At 40.3% G+C, this 21,528-nt stretch overlaps 2 protein-coding genes across 3 annotated transcripts; both read right to left on the bottom strand.

Moving 5' to 3' along the window:
* Positions 1-835: 835 nt before the first annotated feature.
* cytip (cytohesin 1 interacting protein) lies at positions 836-4,463 on the bottom strand. The gene is made up of 9 exons (XM_071913714.2): positions 4,345-4,463; positions 4,019-4,269; positions 3,572-3,621; positions 3,373-3,427; positions 3,088-3,190; positions 2,785-2,878; positions 2,546-2,612; positions 2,129-2,195; positions 836-1,780 (listed from the first exon to the last, which is right to left on the bottom strand). Exons 2-9 carry the CDS (start codon positions 4,187-4,189, stop codon positions 1,257-1,259), a joined length of 1,131 nt encoding a protein of 376 aa, XP_071769815.1. The 5' UTR covers positions 4,190-4,269; positions 4,345-4,463; the 3' UTR covers positions 836-1,256.
* A 4,038-nt stretch (positions 4,464-8,501) lies between these two features.
* Positions 8,502-21,048, bottom strand: acvr1c (activin A receptor type 1C). 2 transcript variants are annotated; one of them, XM_071913725.1, is made up of 9 exons: positions 20,979-21,048; positions 17,538-17,768; positions 13,254-13,496; positions 12,708-12,938; positions 12,439-12,606; positions 11,757-11,913; positions 9,791-9,915; positions 9,306-9,436; positions 8,502-8,627 (listed from the first exon to the last, which is right to left on the bottom strand). In XM_071913725.1, exons 1-9 carry the CDS (start codon positions 21,046-21,048, stop codon positions 8,502-8,504), a joined length of 1,482 nt encoding a protein of 493 aa, XP_071769826.1. The 2 variants fall into 2 exon arrangements, with proteins under 2 accessions (XP_071769826.1, XP_071769825.1); XM_071913724.1 differs by having other exon boundaries at positions 13,254-13,479; positions 17,521-17,768.
* Positions 21,049-21,528: the final 480 nt, after the last annotated feature.

Genomic DNA, 21,528 nt, shown 5'->3' on the forward strand with positions numbered 1-21,528 from the left:
TTTTGGCTTCAGTTTTATCAGCTATCTGAGTTTGGTTTCCTGGAAAATCTTTGTTTCTCTTCATGAGAAAAATAAGTGTTGTAAATGTTAAATATTTTTGTATCATCAGTAGAAATCTTCAATATAGCTCATCCTGTAGCTTAGCTTAGTTACCCATTTCTTGTTGGAATTCAGTGTCAGTGTGAATTACCATCTGTTAAAAAGGCTGAAAATTTAATATCTGAAGAAAAACAGAGTTTATAAAACTAACCAATTCAATCATATTCATTTTTATTTATGTACAAAATCACGTCTCTTGTATACAGAGAATTTTGATGTAATGGTCTTATCAGCAACATCCAGCAAATTGCAAAAGATAAAGCCAAAGTCAAAAGCAATCTCTAAAACGTTTAACTGCATCCTTTCAACACTGAAAGTAAAACATACAACTTTTAACGCATTAATGACATACAGGAAACTGTTCTGCACCACAGTATGTTTCTAAACACTGAAACTAGGTTGTATATAACCTGAAAATGATTTTGGAAATGAAAATAGTTAACATGGTAGCACCTCTCTCACCCACATCCTGTTTTGAGCTGAGCAGCCATCTATGTGGTGGAGAGCTACGGTTTCAAGCTCCCGCTTTGAACGTGACAGAGACGCTGCTCAGTTGTTAACCTGAATTAACTGACTGACTGGAACATTGAAGTGTCACGTCCTCACATATTGGTTCACACTGGTCACATTCACCTTCAAGATGCTATATGAACACAGCATCTGAATCCTAAGTACTGTAGTTCTTACAATTACGATGATTAATGCTGATTACTCATTGTGATTATGGCAAAGCAAAAACTTTCAGTTCTTTTATTTAAAGTAATAGGCTACATAAATGCATCCATCATTCACCACAGTCTGTTATGCATACACTCACTGAAAGGCATGTTCAAAGGAAAAATATTTTTCATTTTGATAATGCTTTTTTGGCCACCATGAGACTCTGAGCCATGTAGCGAGCCAAGCGCACCTTCAAACCTCAGGACCCTTGGGTAAACTCTGACATTGACAATGGCCTTATGCCAAAATGTCTGTCTTGTCTGTGTTCCCCTGAAGGAACTCATAATAAATTACACTGTGTCTTTAAAGTGTGAGAAAACACTTCATTGTGTTCATTTTTTCCTTTTTGTTGCCAACAAACTACTTCTGAGCACAAGTGACCTTGTTAACCCTCAGCAGTATCAAGTTGAGACCAGAGCTGTTGGACACTAACTGACTCAGTAGTTCATTGCTGTCAAAGAAGGCTGAGCTGCCAGTGGAGCTGCAGCCTGGGTGTTTGGTCCCAACTCTTCTTCTTCAACTGATCGGTAGAGTCCGGGAAGTAACTTGAGAATGTGTTTGCGGACACTGCCTCGCCTGCTTTTCCTGGGGAGGGTACCAAACAGGGAAGAGGCCCTGGTTTCCTCCCAGGTAGGGGAGAGGGAGCTGCTGCTGCCGGCCAAACTGGAGCTGCTGGTGCGGCTGAGGATGCGATGATGGCCGGGACCAGACGACGTCCTGCTGGAGCCCTCCTGTGGTGGGAAATCTCTGGAGAAGAAGCAGCTGTCGTCTGTGGTGCTGGCTGCGCTGCAGGGGCTGGGAGAGCTCAGGTCACCAAACACACTGGCCTGGTCACTGTCCTCAGTCATCACGCTCCTGTAGCTGCTGTCACTAGAAATACGCTGACCACACCGGCCTGTGGGGGAGTCGAGGAACGCCAGAGAGTCTTGGGAGAGGTGGAGGCTGCTGTCGTTCAAGTTACCTGAAAACATGAGAAAGGAGTCAGTCTTAGATGCAGCATGTGGTTTATTGTAAAATAGGTTGGATAATCACAGTGGCTATCGAACTGTGGCCATCTGAATTCATTTTAACTGTAAAAGATGCAGCTGACGTCAAGCTATAGCATTAACGTCATTCAGATCTGTGAGGCGCTTCATCCCAGTGACAGGAAATGTGTCAACAGTTTCTCAGTTCATCTCTCTGGGGAACTTCTTCATGTACTTTGGAGTTCACACTTCAATTCACATTAGAAACATTCTGGCTAAAGAAAGATGACAATGGCTGTGAGAAAGGAAGTGCTGTGGTTTGACAGCTGGGCAAAACCTCTCACCTCGCATAAGACATTTTTCTTGTAATGTGAGCGCTTGCAACTCCACCCATTTCTCTCGTAGTGTTTGCTGTATGGGCAAAAAAAAATAAACATTTGGGTTATACTTACAGTAAATCAATCTTAGTTTAGTCTAGTGTAGTCTAGTCTAGTCTAGTCAATATCTCAATATGAGAGTGCACAATAGTATGAGTGTTCCCATGTCCTACTTTGTATAGGATTAGTTATGGAATGGCTGAGTATAGCCTATTGCACATGATGGTGTAGCAGGTCAACCAGTGATTACCCACTGTGTGCTAATTTTGCTCTTTCATTTCTACCTTGGGGTTCATGTGGTTTCATAGCAACTGTTTGTAGGCTGCTTTATACAACCACAGAGCTATGTCAACAACAAACTAGAGCAGTGCAAAAGAGACACACCTTTAGCAAGCTCATCTTCTTCTCCAGCTCAATCCGCTTCACAATAGTCCCACATACGGTCTCCATCCTGGAATCGCACACAGATAAAAGAACATTTGTACTGACCTACACCGAACAGAAAATACTATGCATTACAGTGCATTACGCTGTAAAACACAGTTGTAGTAAAGTTTCCATGGAGTGGATCTATCTTCTATGGTGCATGTATCAGCATGATAGTTATCATTGCTGTTACTCACTTCAGTAAGTTGGTGGATTCTCGAATCAGGTCAACTATGTGCTGATGAGACGATCCTTCAATGCTCGCCCCGTTGATGGTGACGATAACATCACCTAAGATTAAAGAGGGAGCAAAAACAGAAAGGAAGGAATGAGTTGCACTGCATTGCATTTGTGTGTGTGTGTGTGTGTGTGTGTGTGTGTGTGTGTGCGTGCGTGCATGCGTGCATGTGTGTGTGCGTGCAAGTGATGTATCTGTTGGCCTATGTGTGACAGAAAGGTAAAATGAGGTCCTCTGGCTAGTATGTATGTGGGAGGTTCACCTGTGGTTAGGCCTGCACTCTCAGCAGCGCTGTCCTCCTGCACTCTGCACACAAACGTACACATCTCCACTGCAGAGCTGTTCTTCAGCTGCAGGCCATAGGTCTGCAACAGGAGACACCGTTGTCACAAGACCAGCCAAAACAGTAATATTTCCACGAAGAAAGTTTACTTTCATAAGCATAAACCAAATTGTACTATGGACAATATTATGTACATTATTGCAGAATTAGAGATGAAATAGCATGACAAAGATCCATGTGTTTATAAAATTTGATGTGCCTTACCTGAATTTCAAATCCAAAAGTTTCATTGTCTTGCTTCTCCAATACAATACTGGTCCTGTGCAAAAAGAAAAATGCAGTTATCATGCCAAAGTAGTCTTGCACTTAATTGCACAATAGTAAGACTATTTATTTGTTGAACTATAGAACTACTGCATGTTGAACAGCAAGTCAAATATCAAATATCAAATCAAATATTTACCTCTGAGGGTCGGAGTAATCAACCAGTGAGTTGGAGCAAGTTGGTTTGGTCTGCAAAAGGAGAAATGCAAAGTTCCTCTTCACAACAGTACTACAATAACACATTCTAGTTTCATACCTGTCAGGCAACTACAGAAATGCATCAGTGCGTGTTGTTTTTTTGTTGGGAACATTCTGATCCTATAGTCTGTTACATAACTCCAAAGATTAAAATTGTTAAAAGGCTTTATTCCTGTTGCAAGGTGCTGCTGTATTGCGGTTACACAGTCAGTGTAAATCGGTGAATTGCTTCTCAGTATCCATGTGTGAGAAATTTGTTTTATAACTATGTGTTACAAATTCACAAGTATAACAAAAAGGCCAACTTTAATTTGATGCGCGTCACTTGATTTGAAATACAGAAGTTTGAGTGTTTACGATATATATTACACTTGGGTTATTGTCTCACCTGTTTCCATCCTCTAGGCAGAGTTCCTGTATTCTGGCGGAGTCTGTCATTATGTCCCTTCATCGAACGTCGGTACCAAAGAGTACTTTTCTTCCTCAGAGAATTGTCCAGAATGTAATTCTCCTGGCTGCCCTGGCAATGAAGTCCATTGAAATTCATGGTGGACTGCATGGTAGAGTCCTCCTCAAAGCACCATCATGTCCTGCTACAGTAGCTCTTCGTGGACTGTGTGGCCCTGCCCTGCTGTGCAGCTAAAAGCAAAGCGGAAATTCACATCATGTGATGGTTGTGGTGGACCTGCATCTGCAGATCATAGACTCACGTACCTCCTTTTCTTGTTCACTCCTTTTATCTTTTTTTTCTCCTTCTCTTTCTTGAGAATAGCTAGTCTGCTGCTGTGAATAGGACAGGAATCTGCTTAAGCCTTTTCCACTCCCCTTCAAACAGTCCCTTTTCTTCTTGCAGTCTTTGCAATTCGATTTATGGTCTGTCAGAAATCAGCAATGCATGAGAAACTGCCACCTCTGTGGTCCACGCCTCCACCAGCACCTGCTTCCAGCCTCTCTACTCTCAGTTTCTCAATGGGCTCGGCCTCAACCTGAGCCTGAGCCCTCTGTTCTGCCAAGCAGAGAGACTCATCTTATGAGGACAGACAAAAGGCTGATTTAGCTCGGGGCCAGTAACACGCTCTCCAAACAGACAGCATGGGTCATTGGGCCGAAGGCATCAGACATGGTTGGATCAAAAGGGAAATCACACACACAGGCCAGCAGTCGGCGAGACAAAAACACATGGCTGATGAGTTAAAGAAAACTCAACCACAGGCCACAAAAGCGTAACCTTCCACACCCATGCCTTCAAATGGTATGCTGTTTTATCTGTAGAAAAAAAGGAATATCATCTTTCACAATGCACATAAGATTGCTAAACTGACCTTATCTGAGAAAGGCGCCTCTTTACATTTATTTACATCTGTGACCAGGACATCAGAATAATTGGCCACCCCACTTAAAGCTATGTTAACCCAGTTGACAGCAGATTGCCTCACAACAATCCCCTCTGCCCCACTGAACGTGTGTGACCCCTAGCAGCACCAGTGGCCAAGCTACCACGGGACTGTCTGGAACGCAGATATCCCATTCCACCAGGACATTGCAAATGTAAGCAGACTAAGAGTGTCAAGCCCCTGGATTTCTGCATTTTTATCAATAAACGCAGATTATTGTACATTTCTCCATCCATATTTTATAGTTATATAAAAGTATGTATGCAGGTTGGCCAATCAATCTGAAACTGCACATGGGCATTGAGCATTGGCATAGGCAGGGACTGATGAAGCTGATTTTTCCATTTTCCCAAATTTACGCTGTTTATGGCCATTTTTGGCAAGTCTGCGCGGAGTTGTGGCGCGCGCATCCCCGGGTATGGACTAGTGTAATATGTAAAGTAAGCTTTGTATTTTTCAGTGGTAGCAGTCCATGTGCTCTCCTGCTGCTTGATGAAGTAGACAACAGAATAGCCTCAGATTCACTTTCCACACACTAAGACAGTGTTATGCTTCTGTAATATAATGTGTGACAAATTTGCTTAAACACAATGTCAATCTGCTTTAAGTTTTAAGTGGCTACCATTACACAGGATCTGATGCAACTGTCCCTTTGTACTACAACACTCAGCAACACTGACAATACTGGCAATGCAACACTGGTTTTTCTCTGTAAAAATTATGTTAGTTCTAGGCAATCAGATGGTTTCCTCAGTGTCACCCCTATGGGAAAGTTTTTCATATGTGTCCCATAAACCTCCTGTAACTGACACGATATGATCTCCCAATCCGTTAAAGCGAGTCGCAGCACATTCTTAAGGCCATGACTCATCTGTGTAGTAATGATGGCCTCGGCGGTATAGCTTTATTTCCTCTGTCTAACGGACACAACCACATTATAAGCAATACAAATGCAGCAGTAGAACAGAGAGCAGCGATGAGTCATATCAGAGGATAGGTAAATGATGACGATGAAATGAGTTGTTTCAGGTAAGTAGCACTGGGGAATCCTGTCTTACGTGCAGAAGTTAATGTGCACCGTCTGCATGATAAATATTGTTATCATAATCACTTTCATAATGTATCTGTGGGACATTTTACAATAAAAAATAGGTCACTTTTTCATGTAAAAAAATAAATACATAAAAACAGTACGTTCATGAAAAATAGTTTATTGACCGACTGATATCACATATTTCTATATACAATAAATAGTGCAGAGATACAATACTATGGCATGTGATAAGAGAGCCACATCTGAGCTAACAACACAAAAACAGTTACACATCACCCAAAAGTATGAATCGAATCAATTGGAGGATTTTTTAAAAATCCTATGTAGATCTTATTTTATTAAAGTAATATCACATTACTAATGGGAGAATTTTCAGCTGTGTCATACACAATATAAAAAAAGTCCCCAGTAAGAAATTGCACATGGTGATCACCTCTCTTTGGAATGACTGATAAGTCTTTTTTGTAAGATAAACAACTAGACATTTCCACTTGTACACTTCCCTGTGTCACCTGCCACCTGTTTCTTGAACAAACAGATAAAGTACATGACACAACATAAGCTTGGCTCTGGCATAGGCCCAACTCCAGACAAATAACATAAACCTATATGTTAAATGAACATAGGCAGAGCTAGATGCCACAATACTGCATTTTCAATATTTCCTAGTTTTACTCTTTGTAACAGTGTAAAATAATTCCATATATGAAGTGAACCAATAATTTCTCTGACACAAAAACATCATTGGAACATGAACATTAACTAAATGATACAACTGTAAGATCCTGATATTTGCCCAGTTAACAGTAGCCTATGTTGGCTTATTTTCAACATGCAACACTGCTTGACTTTGTGCATATTGTCCAGTAATCCTCACTCTGTCATAATAAGAGAATGGTTATGTATATGCATCAACACAATTAATGTAGTAGGCTATGGAAGTGACTTACTTGCTTTAACAAAAACAAAAAGTAAACAGCAACTGAAAATGTAAAACTAAGCATAAATTAAAAGCCATGGTGGATGTGAATCATGGAAAGGTTTTCTCTACAGCACCCATTTCAAAAACAATAACGATAACTCAAAACCAGATCTTTAAATACAGGATCACTTCACATGATATGAAATGAACACACACACACACACACATCCATGCACATACACACACAGGCACGCTTGCACACACGTGGGTGCATACAAACGCGTTGGTGCACAGATTTACTGGTGTCCCCTTTTCCTAAGCCTGTTATGACAAGGCTTTACAAGCCACGTCTTACAATGGTATTAGTGATCATACTGTATGTGCACCCATCTCTGCTCACACTAGAGACTGTGCACTCCTCATGAAATTCCTCTTGAAAGACATTCAAGAAAACAGTTATACTGATTTACTACTAATACCAATGTACACAATCAAAATAATATCATGATTGTGCTATATTCAATCACAAACAGCACCTTTAGCCAATGTTTATGTTATCTAGATTAAATTAGTTGGTCATTTGTAGTTTTGACTTGTGCATGGGGTAGTATGGATTTCAGAATTTCAATCAATAACATGCTTCCAGTGTGAATAAATATCAAGAGTATGCAGAAATATGCAAAACATATTAACATATATATTTGTAAGTTCATAAATAAACTGCTGTGTGTCACCACATTAGCATTCAATGGTCAGTGAAAAAGGTGCTCATTTAATTGACTGAAGGCTTTAAATCTGCAATATGTAACCTATAGTAGGAACTAATCATGCTCATAGCTGTGCTTCTCATTACATAAAGAAAAATCAATAAGTGGGATGAGATCACAGTAAAAACCATTTAGATGTATTCAGCAAAGGGATCTTTTCCACTTGGAAAATGGGAGGCTGTATTCCAGGTGAATGTGGAGTAAACGTTCCATAGGGCTTTTGTACCACAAAAAGTTAGTCCAAAATAGTACGGGAGTGTGTAAACTTTAAAGTAAGGATCATTCTGGACAGTCTGTAACTAGTTAGAGCAGTAAGGGCGTCTTTATCCTTTGTGACAGTCGGTTAGCTACCTAGCACTACATGCTACAAGATATGGCACAAAAACATCTCGATGTGCAACTTCAAGCTTTGGGCACTTACATGTCTGAGGTAGCAAAACAATCTGTATATACTTTGTACATAGTATTCTTCTTCATGGCTCTTCCGGTCAAAAGTTCAGCTGTACTTAACACGGGCAGTTCGGTTCAAATATATGAGGCAAGGATTGCACATCCTGCAATCCTTTGGCACCAACAACAACCTGATCATGCTCACTGAGGGTGTACAGTGTGGTCCTGTCCTGAGGGGGGCAGCCTCAGGCAGCGAGAGAGGACGCTTTGCTTCCAGCAACTCTCAGTCAGTCTGTTGGCACCAGCGCCAGCACTAGTGCTGATCTGCCAGGGAGCAAATCTTGCTAATCTTTGACGTCCTTGATGACTGTCACCTGAGACACAGTTTTCTTGACCCGCAGCGCAGTGAGTCGAGCAGCAGGGTTGGCGTACCAGCACTCTCTCATCAGTTTGCCCATCACACGCAGAGCCTGGAGAGTCAACAAGGAGATAGTATCATTTAGATCAGTTATTCTCAACCTTCTTCATATCAAGGACCCCTCATTTAGTCCACATTAGAGCCACAGACCCCCATTTGATGAGATTTTGTCTCTCTGACCCAAATCTGAGAATATTTTTATTGTTAGATATGATTTTGTCCAGAATTCCATGACTATCTGTATTGTAGGTAGAGAGATAACAGTGAAACTATGATCAAAATCAGAATTCTTCTACATTCTCTAATTGTGTTAACTTGTAAATGAAATAATGGTGAAGTTTAAGAATTCATCAATTTGCTGGACCCCCTGGAACCCCCTCAAGGACCCCTGGTGGTCCCCAGACCCCACGTTGAGAACCACTGATTTAGATAAAAGGCAAAAAGTCACTTAATTTAGACAAGAGACAATAAGCGTATACATCAGCTTCTTGTGTACAACAACTTTCCCGACGAGCTTCAGTTAGTAACCCAGAAATATACTTTATATCTCCCATTGGGCATTGCTCAAAAGGAATGAAATGTCTCTATATATGTTGCATAACTTAAACATGCAGTATGTTAAATCTATTACAGTATGTCATACACATACACTCTACTCATGAGTTGGGCTATCATTATACAGTAAGAGATTTCATAACCGCCTACACTGACACTGACACTGCCGTCTCACCTCACAGCTCTGCCACTGGTTAGGAATGTTGGGTCTCAGTTTCTGGTCACACACCACCTTTCTCATGTCCTCGATGGACGGATCTGAAGGCACCAGGTCATAATAAGGCAGCTGGAAATCTTCATGAAGTCCTGTCAAAACAACAAGTAAACAGATTTCAGTTATCCCCCCCGTGACTAAAGGTGGTTTTCTTCATTAGCTCCGTGACGCACAAGAGTGAGTATGTGTACTGAGAAACAGTAAGGATATAAACAACCTTGAATAAGTGTGTGCGAGGGACAAACTGACATGACATATAAAGTGATGATCGGTTGCGTTATTGGGATTATTACAGTTTCACTATTAGTGCTGTAATGTGGCTTTGCTAATGACTGTTGCATTAATTAATTTAAATATTGAATCAGCGAGTATGAGCGTGTGTGTGTGTGTGTGTGTGTGTGTGTGTGTGTGTGTGTGTGTGTGTATGTGTGTGTGTGTTAAGGTACCCCTGACGGAGCATCTCCGGGCCAGTTCCCAGAACACCAGGCCCAGGGAGTAGATATCCGCCCGCTTGAATGACTCAAAGCTGCTCATGTTAATTTTTTCATCCAGGATTTCTGGGGCCATGTACCTGCAGAGGACAAAATCATTAAGGCCTAATGAAAGGAAAATAGCAATGTGTTCACTTCTTGGAATATTTACTTCATCTCACTTATAATTTTACCTCACTCATAGATTATTTCCTAACCCTAACTGAAGATGTACTCATAGTTGGCGATTTGTTCTTATATTTTTTCTTAACTTTGAGATAACCTCATACTTTTCGTAAGTCTCAACGTAAGTCTCAAAATGTATTATTAAAAATAATTTATTTTAGCAGAGGCATTGATTTAAAGTTTTAATCCTAAAGCTTTTAACTATATTTTAGATAAAAAGTTAAAATTTGGTTTATATAGACACTTTTTTCATGTTTAAGATACATTAGAGTAGTTTAGCAGGGACTTTTTCTTTCTTATTGTTCATCAGATGGAAGTACTGCAGGTTATGAATACAGAGGAACATCCACAAAGGCCGATAAGGGAGAGGATGGATCCTCTTGCCCTTTCTAATCACATAATGCTAAAACAATCTTGACCCCTCAGACAAGCCATCATTCATCTGGCAAATCTTCTGTCCAACGACTAAGACAAAAATAAGAAATTGGCAAGGTCTTAAGAAAATATTGAGGAATTGCAATTAAGACGTTTCTTAGGCACTTCCTAATTTTCTTCGGACATTCGGACAATTTTGCAACACAAAATTTAAAACCATCAAGCAAGCAATTGCCTCAATATGAATTGTTATCAATTATTAAATATGAATTAATTTCAGTTATTACTATTTTGTTTCTGTTGACACCTAAATCTATTCAGCATTGTGGGAATCCACCAAATTCATAACAATTTAATTCCCATTCAGATCTGTCATTCTGCACAAGCCTTTCAAGCTCCAATAGACTAATCCATTATATTACTGATTTGTTATTGCTTTTATTGATAGTTTTGATGCCACTTCACCTTGCGAGAGAGCTTCATTTCCAGTTATTAATTTCTGAAGGGAGGGCCTTTTGACATTTGCCTTAAAACATGAACCTGCTTACTTGTGCCACTGTATAATAAAATAAATATTTTTTTACAATATACATTAATAGATATATATTGTAAATTTGTAAGTAAGTAAGCAGGTTCATGTTTATACATACATACAGTATATATGAATATATGTATATGCTATATATGCTTGCTTTACCATGCTAAATAACTTAAGTATTTTTTCACTTTAGGTTTGAGACTATTTGAGGAGGCAGCATATTATAATAGGCAGGCTTAACTGATTGCACAGGTTCGCAGGTGTTTTAGTATAATGATTTCTTGGGATGACTTCATGCGTCCTTCACCCTCACCAGTCACCCGTGAGTTTGTTTTTGTCCAGCCAATGTACACATCCTGGCCTTTGTAACTGGCACAGTTCCATCGCTCTGTTAACAAACACAGTTTGCTGTTCTAGGAATAGCCACTGGGAGTGAGGGGGCACGTGAAAGTGGAAACCTGTGTTCTGGGTGATGGGTTCCATAAACAAAACAGTGCAAAAGAAGCTGGGTGACTCTCAAACAGTCTGTTCATCTGTGGTTTTTGAAACTGCTCCAAGCTCTTAATATTGGCCAAATCATTTTTAGCATGTTCTCTTTCAGAGTAATTCAGTCAGAGAGGCTGATTAACATGCATAATTACTCCATGGATAATCTAGCACATCTAATGCAGCGCACCAGGTTCAGGTGGATTTTCACTGAAATTCAATTACTGAAAGTTTTGGCATGAGAAGGCTGCCCTATCCAAAGCATTAACAAATAATTGAGAGTGAATGCTCTATCATTAACAAATGTAGCCTACTACTTATGTGCTATTTATGTATTTCACTGCAGTGTCATTCTACCTCTTGGTTCCCACTCTGTGGTTGGACGGTATGTCTATGGTGTTGGTGTTGGAGTTGTGTTTCACAGCCAGACCCAAATCTGCGATGACCGCTGTGCCATTCCTCTTCACCAGGACATTTTTAGACTTGATGTCTCTGTGGGCAATGGCAGGCTTCCCTAAAACCAAGCAGTTCAAACTCATGTTATAGACCCCAAAAAACCTGCTTTATAGTAACACAGTTGCTTCATAAGCAAATGTTTTTGATCTTTCAGTAATGGATGAAAGTGCATTTGTAGTAATATGAGGCTCAACAACATTTACAGGATAAATAAGTCAAAAATATCTGCACCAATGTGTTAGCTATTGCAGTATGCTGTGTAACAACCTCTAATCATAATAATAATATCACAGCCGTCTATGAGATTTAATTTATACGGAATAACAGTTTAATTCTGAAGACAGACACATACTTGCAGAGGGTACATGCACTCACTTACTCCATAAATTTGACCCTGCTTTCAGGATATATAAGCTGACCATTAGTATAGGGATCTGGATTAAGAAAATTCTGCCACTATGCCTAATGAGGTTTTTGTGTACAATAGTTTTACTGCACACATAAGTAGCGTAATCCTCTGAATCCCCCAATACAAGGTCAGTGCCCTAGAATTCATATGTTTCATTCACCAGCACAGTCTTACCCTGAGTGCCAATGATTTCCATGTGGAGGTGTGCCAGGCCGCTGGCTATGGACGAAGCCAGGACGATCATGCCTTCCACAGAGACAGTGTACCTGTTCAGGTAGTCGAACAGGGAGCCGTGCTCGTGGTACTCTGACACCAGCCACAGCTGAGTCCACGAGCCGTTGTCTGCAGCACACAGCAAATAGTGTGATTAGTTTGTCTCCATCAAGATATTACAATAGAGATCATATTATTTATCGCATGTCTTTCAGTAGTAGTAGGCCTACCTTTGTTGTCAGCAGCAATGAAGCCCAAGATGTTCTCATGCCTAAGCATGATGGTCTGATAAATCTCAGCCTCGCGGAACCAGGACCTCTCGTCTCTGGAGGAGAAGATCTTCACTGCCACATCCTCTCCTCGCCATTTGCCCCGCCACACCTCCCCGAATCGACCCTTCCCAATGGTCTCCTGCAGGACGATGGTCCGCGCTATGGTTCGCTGGACCAGCAGCGGCAGCCCTGCAAGAGACAAAACAAATGATACCACTGACCTGACTATGAGAAGCAAAGGATTCTTCAACGCTTACTGAGCTACTCTGAAATAGAGAATATGTTGTTCTTTCCTGTAGCAATTCATGTTAAAAGAATGCTGCTTTCCATACTATAATAATTTAACTGAAACAGAAACTGATCTTCATATGAAATCATTCCATGATACTTGCTACCCTCATGTGACAGTCTTGTGAAATTCAACCCAGGGTAAAACCAAGTAGCAAATGATCACGGCCTGGCGTGTGTCATATGAGTTAAGATGTCTAGCGATGTTTGTCTTACCTGAGCCAGACCCCGAGGTACTCATGTCATAGATCAGATCTTTGAGACATTTGTCAGGTGACATAAGCATCTGGTCGTCCAGAGGCTCCTCTGCGTCCTGCTTGTGGGCTCTGCCATAGGCACAGCGCTGGCCCTGCACAGCAAACACCCCCAGCAGGATGCCCACACATAGCAGGCAGGACGGCACCAGGATCACCACAGTGAGCTCCAGTCTGCCCCAGCCTGGCTCCTCCAAAGGCCTCTCTGTAACAACACACACACACACACACAACTTACTGACAGGAAAAAAGCAAAAAACACAATGCCAACCCACCAAAGCAAGCATTATTAGCACCTTGTGATTTCACAAAATGTTCATTCTTATGACAAGAGATCAGTCGAATGAGAAAGACCGTGCTATTGTAGATGCATCTTTCACTGTAACTGCACTCCCTATGATTGCTGCACCCTCTAGTGGTCAATGCCAATTATGCCATTATCATTATTCTTGTGCACTGGTACTAGTTTACCTGTGACCCAGCACTCAGACAACAGATGATTGGTTATTGCTAAGCAACAAATCAATGCTAACATTCTGAGATTTTCTTTTCCAAGTAGAAATCATCCCCCATTTGTGCTAACTATACGACTACTGCTGAAACAGGCAGGCAGACTTGCCAGATGGAAAGCAGAATAAATCTTAACACACGCTCAGCAAAACCAAGACCTCAGCTAGTCTACAATCTGCAAGATTTAGGGAGATGAAAATTGTGAATTTGGCAGATGCAAAGTTATGTCTGCCATTAAACAGCAAATTGGGAAATTCGATTTGCCTTTAAGACGCCAGAAATTTTCATCACTGCCCATGAATGTCATTAGGCAGTCAGAGTCGCAATCAAAATCGATAAGAAAGATACAGAAGCATAATTTCTACTGCCAATAAATTGTAGTTTGTTTTCCCTACAGCCTTTGTTTTTTTAAGAATATATATGTATCTGCCTTTTAAAAGAGCTGACATGCACTGACCACACACAGGTGCACTGTGAGACTTGATAATAACGGTTTTGGAAAAACAATGAGCTCTGACATTTCCACCTCTGTCCTTGATTCTCTCTGTGGGTGGATAGAGGAGACCTGGACACAAACAAAAATACCAGGGGCTGTTTGTGGGCGACTGTACAGCATTATGTCAGTATGGCATTTCCAGACATGCAGACAGAATAAGGCATAGTGAACACAGTAATATCATTGCCTATAGAAATTTGATAAATCAATCTGTTTCAATAGTATCAACAATAACATTTTAGTGCAAAAAAGTGATTTCATGTTTTTTTTAACCTTTTGATCTTCTCAAATCCCTGAACGAACGAAATGTCCTAATCAAGACGGTTTTAGACATTGCAACATCTGCAGATGGCCAAAAGTGTGAAGAGATATGAACTAAACCACAGTCAGCTATTTCCTAAGACATCTTTAGCCTTTTCCCTAAAAGCTTATTCTAGCACACGTCCAACTAGAGCAAAGCAGATGTGGTGCAAAACAAGAGTGAAGCCTTTACTCTCCTCTGACCCAATGGCAGGACAGTCATGAAATACTGCAATGGTTTTTCAGCATGCGGATCGGTTAGTTTCACTCAGGATAGAACCACTTCCCAAAATGTTTTTGGCTGCAGGGTGGCTAAACTAGCATGGGTCCGGCATGGAAGCGAGTCATTCATCATTTTTTGACATATTCAAAAATGTTTCTAATTAGAATTGTGATGAATTGCCTTTTTGTCAGTGATCTGTCTGGTGATATGACACGACAACTTCTTACAGCTGAATGCATTTATGGAAATAAAAGTTAAAGTGTTGAGATGTTAAAATCAGAAGACTGTCTGGAGTCTGATAACAGGGTGTAGAAGGAGAACATACTACACAAAATCAGCACTGTACCTCTAACTGCACTATAACTATAGATGTTTTCTTTTTCTTAACATAATTTATTAACATTATGTATGTATGTGGATTTTTGGGGTCTTTTCTATTCCCCAAAAATATCCAAAGGACATGCTCTTCTTAAGTCAACAAGATTTTCTGCATCCTATTATTCAAACTATTAGAGAAGTGTTAGCAAGGGCACCACAAAGTCTTTATAAAAAATAATTAGCACACTGAATGAGCTCCAGTGCTGATTTTTAGCGGAGCTGGAACAGATTGATTCTGGTGTCTATGTTAACAGACCACACCATCACAGCTTCGGGGCGATATCCCTACCAGTTACATCAACAGTCCACAGCACATCCTCACACTTTTAATCCATCACCTCTACAGTTTATGCCATCAACAACTCTTGACTCTCAGACATCCCACTCTGTAGTAACAGTGCCATCTAAGGTAAGTGCTTTTTAGATGAGTATGTTCGCAGTGATAACCATGCCCATTCATCAGTGGTACTGGCAATTCAGAAACACTTGTATATCTGTGCTTTAGTCCATACAATCAATATGGTAACCAGGGAAACAGTCAATCTGGCCCTGGAAAGAGGTAATGATGAACAAAAGATGGTGTCTAAGCGGTAGCTCTCCTCAAAAAATAGATAGAAATAGATTCAAGCTCAGTATCACCCAGCACAGCAACAGACGTATAAATATCCCCATTCACAACATGATTACATGAATGAAAAGTTCAGTCTACCAATGATTAAAAACTAAAAATTAACACAACTACTCAGGTTTATGCTAGTTAAAGCCAAGTGTATTTACTATACAGGTTTTATGTCAAAATGTGCCCTAACTACTATATATATATATATATATATATATATATATATATATATATATATACATAATATCCCTACTGCAAAGATCGAATGTCATTCATGGGTTAAAAGGGGTACTGGATTTTTCCAGTCTATTCAAGGATACTGAGTTATTCTGGGAGAGGGCAGATGTTGACTTGCTGCTACTGTATGATGGTTTGTATAGCCAAATCTACTAATGTTGTTCATAACAACACATTCAATAGATGTAATTTAATTACAATGAATGGACCAAGTATGTGTTTCAGAACCAATCATAACCCAAAACACAAGCTTCTTTTACTTCAGCGTTTGCAAATATCAAAATAAATGTAAGCTAATGTAAATAAATGTTTTTTGCAAGATCATACACAGTGTTTAAGACTCATATTTAGCTGTGACATACTTTCAGTCTGTTCTGTCAAGATTTCAGTCAGCCATTCAGTCAAAATGTCTTCAATCCACTAACTTCAAAATGTAAACAAAGCCAGGTGTTGGTTGACAGTGTTTCAGTAGGAGGTGCTACACTGCAGTTACGAGTTGGGGCTGAAATTTGTCTTGCATCCTAGATAGCTCAATATTGTATTAAATAGAGTATTGCAATACATGTGAAAATGAAACAGTTGCAGAATACAAATTTAATTCACATCCTTTATGAGCGATCTCTTATACATAGATCTATTTGAACTGCCATAAACTATAATGAGAATTGTTAGATATGAACAGAAGAACATATTATACTATAAGTTTAACCATAAATTCCTAGAAAGGGCAGTGTAACAAACATCACCTGACATCACCAAAAGACATCAAAACCAACCCAAGATATCATCAAAACACACACACTGATTTCACTGAAGCTCCAACCAGCACAACCAGTTACATACAGTATAACACTGAATGGGTGTGAGCATGACCTCCCAGTGATATCCATTAAGTGTTAAGAGCCCTTCCGCTTTAAGGCCAACTTCTACCCAGCAGACCTATGAGAGGCTTTTCACTTGCACCAGGACTACATGCCTGACAAAGTATTTATAAATCGAGGGGAGGGGGGGAGCGGGAGGCGGAGGGGGAGGGGGAATCACTGACCGGCGTCCCATAACCTCCGCCAGCTTTATTATGTCACAGGATCTAGTAGGATCAGCATCCACCTCGTCTGGCCAGGGCCACGGTCTAGAACGAGTGGGAAATCCCACACAGATTGGGCTGGTGTTTCTGTCTACTGCGTTACAGTCTGAATAAGTACTGAGCTGTACGGGTTCAACGGAGGGTTTTAATGGATGCACCTTTCCTCCATTTCATACCTGTTTCCTTTCTCTTTTATTTTCCTACTTAATCATTTTAAACAGATCATAACAATGTTGAAGTTGAATTGTGTTGATGTCTGAATTTAGCAGGAAAATGTTCAACTTCAAATTAAAACCAAAGCCAACGATGGTTACAAACTAACACCAGTTCACAAAAGCACCAATTGTTTAGTCTTTCTGGCATTAAAATAACATGTTTTGACATTGTTGCCGAAGGTACCTGGATATAGGTGCAGAGTCTCGTTGTTGCAGAAGTCGGTGAAGCAGCAGTTCCTCTTGGAGACGTTGCGGGAGCTGTAGCAGAAGACCTGGCCCTTCATCTCGGAGGGCGACAGGCAGGACTTCACCGTCTCCTCCTTCCCATCGATCAGCATCACAGAGTTCCAGCAGGCCCCGTCCGCACCCGTCTCACAGGTGTGGTTGGTACACAGCTGGCACACACACTTCAGAGCTGAAACACATTGCGTCACTCGAGTTAGATGCTTTCTGTTTTCGTTTTGAATCCATGTATAGAACTGGCCCATCTTGAAGAAACATCTCTTGGTGATATGGAAGAATAAGTATTCAGTCATTTCACTGTCAGCGTATTTTAGCTTGGAACTAATCAACTATGAAACTTTCCATTATATAATGCCACAGACACTTTCCAATAGACACCAATTAATTCATTAATTTGTGAATTCACTGAGTGGGAAAGGACACTAGTAATGGTACCAACCGATATCCTCTATAGACTTCTGTGGCTAGTGGCGTCCTGTTATGTAAGGAGGTCCATGCTCTTAAATGCCTGGAGCTGGAGGAACCAGAGTAATGCCTCTTAGTTTAACACCCAGATAATCTTGTGCTCTTCTTGGAGCCGCTGTCCTGCTTTATTTGATAAGACTGTGAGTGATAGACAAGCATGGCGGCCCTGCCTCCTCACAGGAAAACCCTGAAAATAAACTGTGTTTGAATGTTCGACGATCAAGTGCAGTTCAGTATGCTCCAACAACAAAAACCCTAAGTCTCATGGACATCTGTGAATTTATGAGTCAGAAGTAGCTGCTCTTTGAATCTTATGTCCTATGTGCAATATTTTTTTGCAGAACTTCTGAACCCATTCAAATGCATTAAATTCAGTTAGACATTAAGTATTTTTATAGCTAATACGTCTACTAAAGGAGAAGATCTCTCATTCGAATCAACAAGGACAGAGAGATAATCATTTAAATGGTTGATATGAAACCAGGGAATGTGGTTATATCCCTGACACGTGTTTGAGGGGGACTCTGTGTTTTCTCCCAGCCTAACACAAATCTGTCAGATTCTCCTTGCTACCTCTGATAGGAAGATTAAGAAGCTGATCCATTCAGAATTGATTTTGTGTTCTGTACCGTAGGATGTAAAGCCCACTTGGCAAAAGAATATATTGGCCAATTTTCAACATGTCATTGTGAGTTGGGACTGCTATGTGACTGCTATGTGTCCATCTCTCAACTGAAGGAATTTCACAATGCAAAGAATGTAGCTGTAGCATTACAGCAAGATGTTATCAAGCTGTATCGTTTAAATCTGCAGTGTCCTTGTGCTGTACCATACAAAAGCATGCAGAAAAACAGCAATAAGGTAGATAAGGTACACTTTACCAGCTGTAAAGTGATACTGTTCTAAACAATTACATTTCAAGGTTGTACACTGGTGACTGGCTTGTCCATTTGCAGATACTTTTCACTATGTGGTTCTCCTGCAAGAATCTCTTGCTAAGGAAAGCATAACAATGCATGATTTTGTAATTAAAGCATTCAAATGGCACCCAACCTAGAATTAATATTCTTCATGTCTGTATTGTTAGTCTACCTTTTATCTGCAGCCTAAGGTCTGCAGTGAGACCACTTGTCAGAGAAAGCCACTCTGCTGATCAGCTGAATTAGTGTTTTCAATCACATCTAACAAGAGAAAGTGCACATAAAGACAAGTACTGCACTTCAGTCATTTGCTGTTGTTAAGACAAAAAGATGCCTGTTGATTGATGGTCAAGCAGAGGTGAAGCTTGGAATGCTTTGGAATAAGCCACTATGGGAAAAAAAAAAAAAATTCAGACAAGATAGTTGAAGTGGATGGGACTGATCGTTTGCTCAAAACGCCCGCCGTTCACAGTTCTGTCAAAACTGTGCTGCACATTGTACTATCCAGTTATACAGTACACAGTAGTTGCACAGTAAGTCAGCATTAGTTTGCATTATACGACTCACAAAATGCAGTGCCTCCTAAACTATGGTTATATAATGATCACACCTGTCTGCTTGTCCCAGTGGAAACATACTATTACAGCTCCCAAATAGCTTGCCACCGAATAGTCACACTTGGTAACTCTGTCTCTTTTCACTCTGCTTTTGACTGAAAATGCTTCAGGCTTAGAATAAAACATTAACATTTACTTTGACCCATTTTAAAGGTGTCTGTTTTGCAAGCACCCTGACTCTCCTTGGAATTGTTTTATCTACGATGTGATTAATCATCTAAAATGCAACATTTCCAACTGCTTCGAGACCAGCAGCCATGGTATCAGTTGAGTAGCTATTCGTGTAGTGAAATAGGAGATAAATTGGTACACAACTTACATAGCAAAACATTCACTAAATGAACAATACAAATCTATGGATTGTGAATACAGAAATGGATTAAATGACAGTTTTACAGTTTCTCAGGAAAGACCTTTTTAGATCTTAAGTAGATTTGTAAATGGAAAGCATCCATCTTGAGCTGCAAGCTGTTGTATGAAACTATTGGGTTGTAAGGTTTGTCCATGACAATGAAACAGTAATCTGGGCAATGGACTGACTGGCAGCATGGAGTTTAAGGCAAATGGTAAACAAGTATAATTTTGTGCAATTTTCTTATTTCCTGAAGATTTGGTTTAAATCACCGGTCTGTCAAACCTACAGAATAAGAAACACCTATTCTATTAAGGCTAATTTCATTGAATAGCTCTTACTTCTTGACTATTGGCTATTTTGGACAACAATTGAAAACACTTAACAGCTTTTGCCCTTTTGTACATAGGTGACTCAACATGGAAAAACAAGCCCATTGTGGCAGATAGTTTTTTGTTTTTCATAGATTATTGAGAGATCTTTGTATTCAGAACTTTAAAACAACACATTACATAATGGGGGAGATTAATTATTGTGCTTAAATTATTCATTATTGAATCAAACAAGTCCATTTTGATCAAACTTTTACTGGGGTGGAAACGTGTGTCCTTTAAAGCAAAAACGTGGGTTCATGGCGTTTGTTCACATGCAAGTTAATGTTTGAAAGCAGCGTTAAGCCTGAAATTCATTCATTCACTCATTAGCTTGCTCGGAATTCAAAAACAGCAGATGAATTAACTAGCGTACTTATTTACAGTTGTGCATGTGTATAGTAAAATTTCTCCGATACACAATTTGTAAAAATTTAATTACAAAAAATGAATAGGGAAACGTGTCCGCTGTGTGAAATTATTGTCATTTTTCGTCTTCCTATCCTGATCAAATATATCTGGAAATCAAGCTTCATACAAGTAAGATCCCATAAGAACTTTTCAACCACATAAAGATAAAGTTGGTGAATTGACTAGACATAGATGGATACATTTGATTACCATAATGCAAACTAAGCCTGTGTGTCCCGTCAGTACCTGCAGTCAGCTGGGCGACAGACAGGAAGATCAACGCCGCTTCAATGCCGTGCTTCCTGGGACGAGTCATGGCCGGAGCCGCATCTGCCCGCTTTCCCGGACGCACTGTTTACACAGCTATTCTAGAAAAAAAAAACAAAAAAAAAACGACATTACACTTTTGCGGTAAAGTCCATCGGCCATGCACCCTGCACATAGCCTCACACACTAAATAACCAGGGGGGGGGGGAAACTGAAAACGCAGTGAGAGATTTGCTCCGCCTCTGTTGACTGGAATTTAAGAGGATTAACGCTCCAGACCACTGATAAAGACATGTGAACGAGAGCTAGGGAAAGTGTGTGTTGGACGTCCCTTTAACTGTTGCAGGTCCAGGGACACACACACACACACACACACACACACACACACACACACACGCACACCCTCCTGCCAGCCAATTCAATATGGCAATTTCCCCCAATCCACTGAGTTCTCAATCGCAAATCTCTATTCTCACTCCTTCACTAAATACTTTGCTGTTGTGGGAAAGCTTTATAGAAAATGTTCACA

This window comes from Centroberyx gerrardi, chromosome 10 (genome assembly GCF_048128805.1).
Source record: "Centroberyx gerrardi isolate f3 chromosome 10, fCenGer3.hap1.cur.20231027, whole genome shotgun sequence".
In the NCBI taxonomy this organism is placed as follows: Eukaryota; Metazoa; Chordata; class Actinopteri; order Beryciformes; family Berycidae; genus Centroberyx; species Centroberyx gerrardi.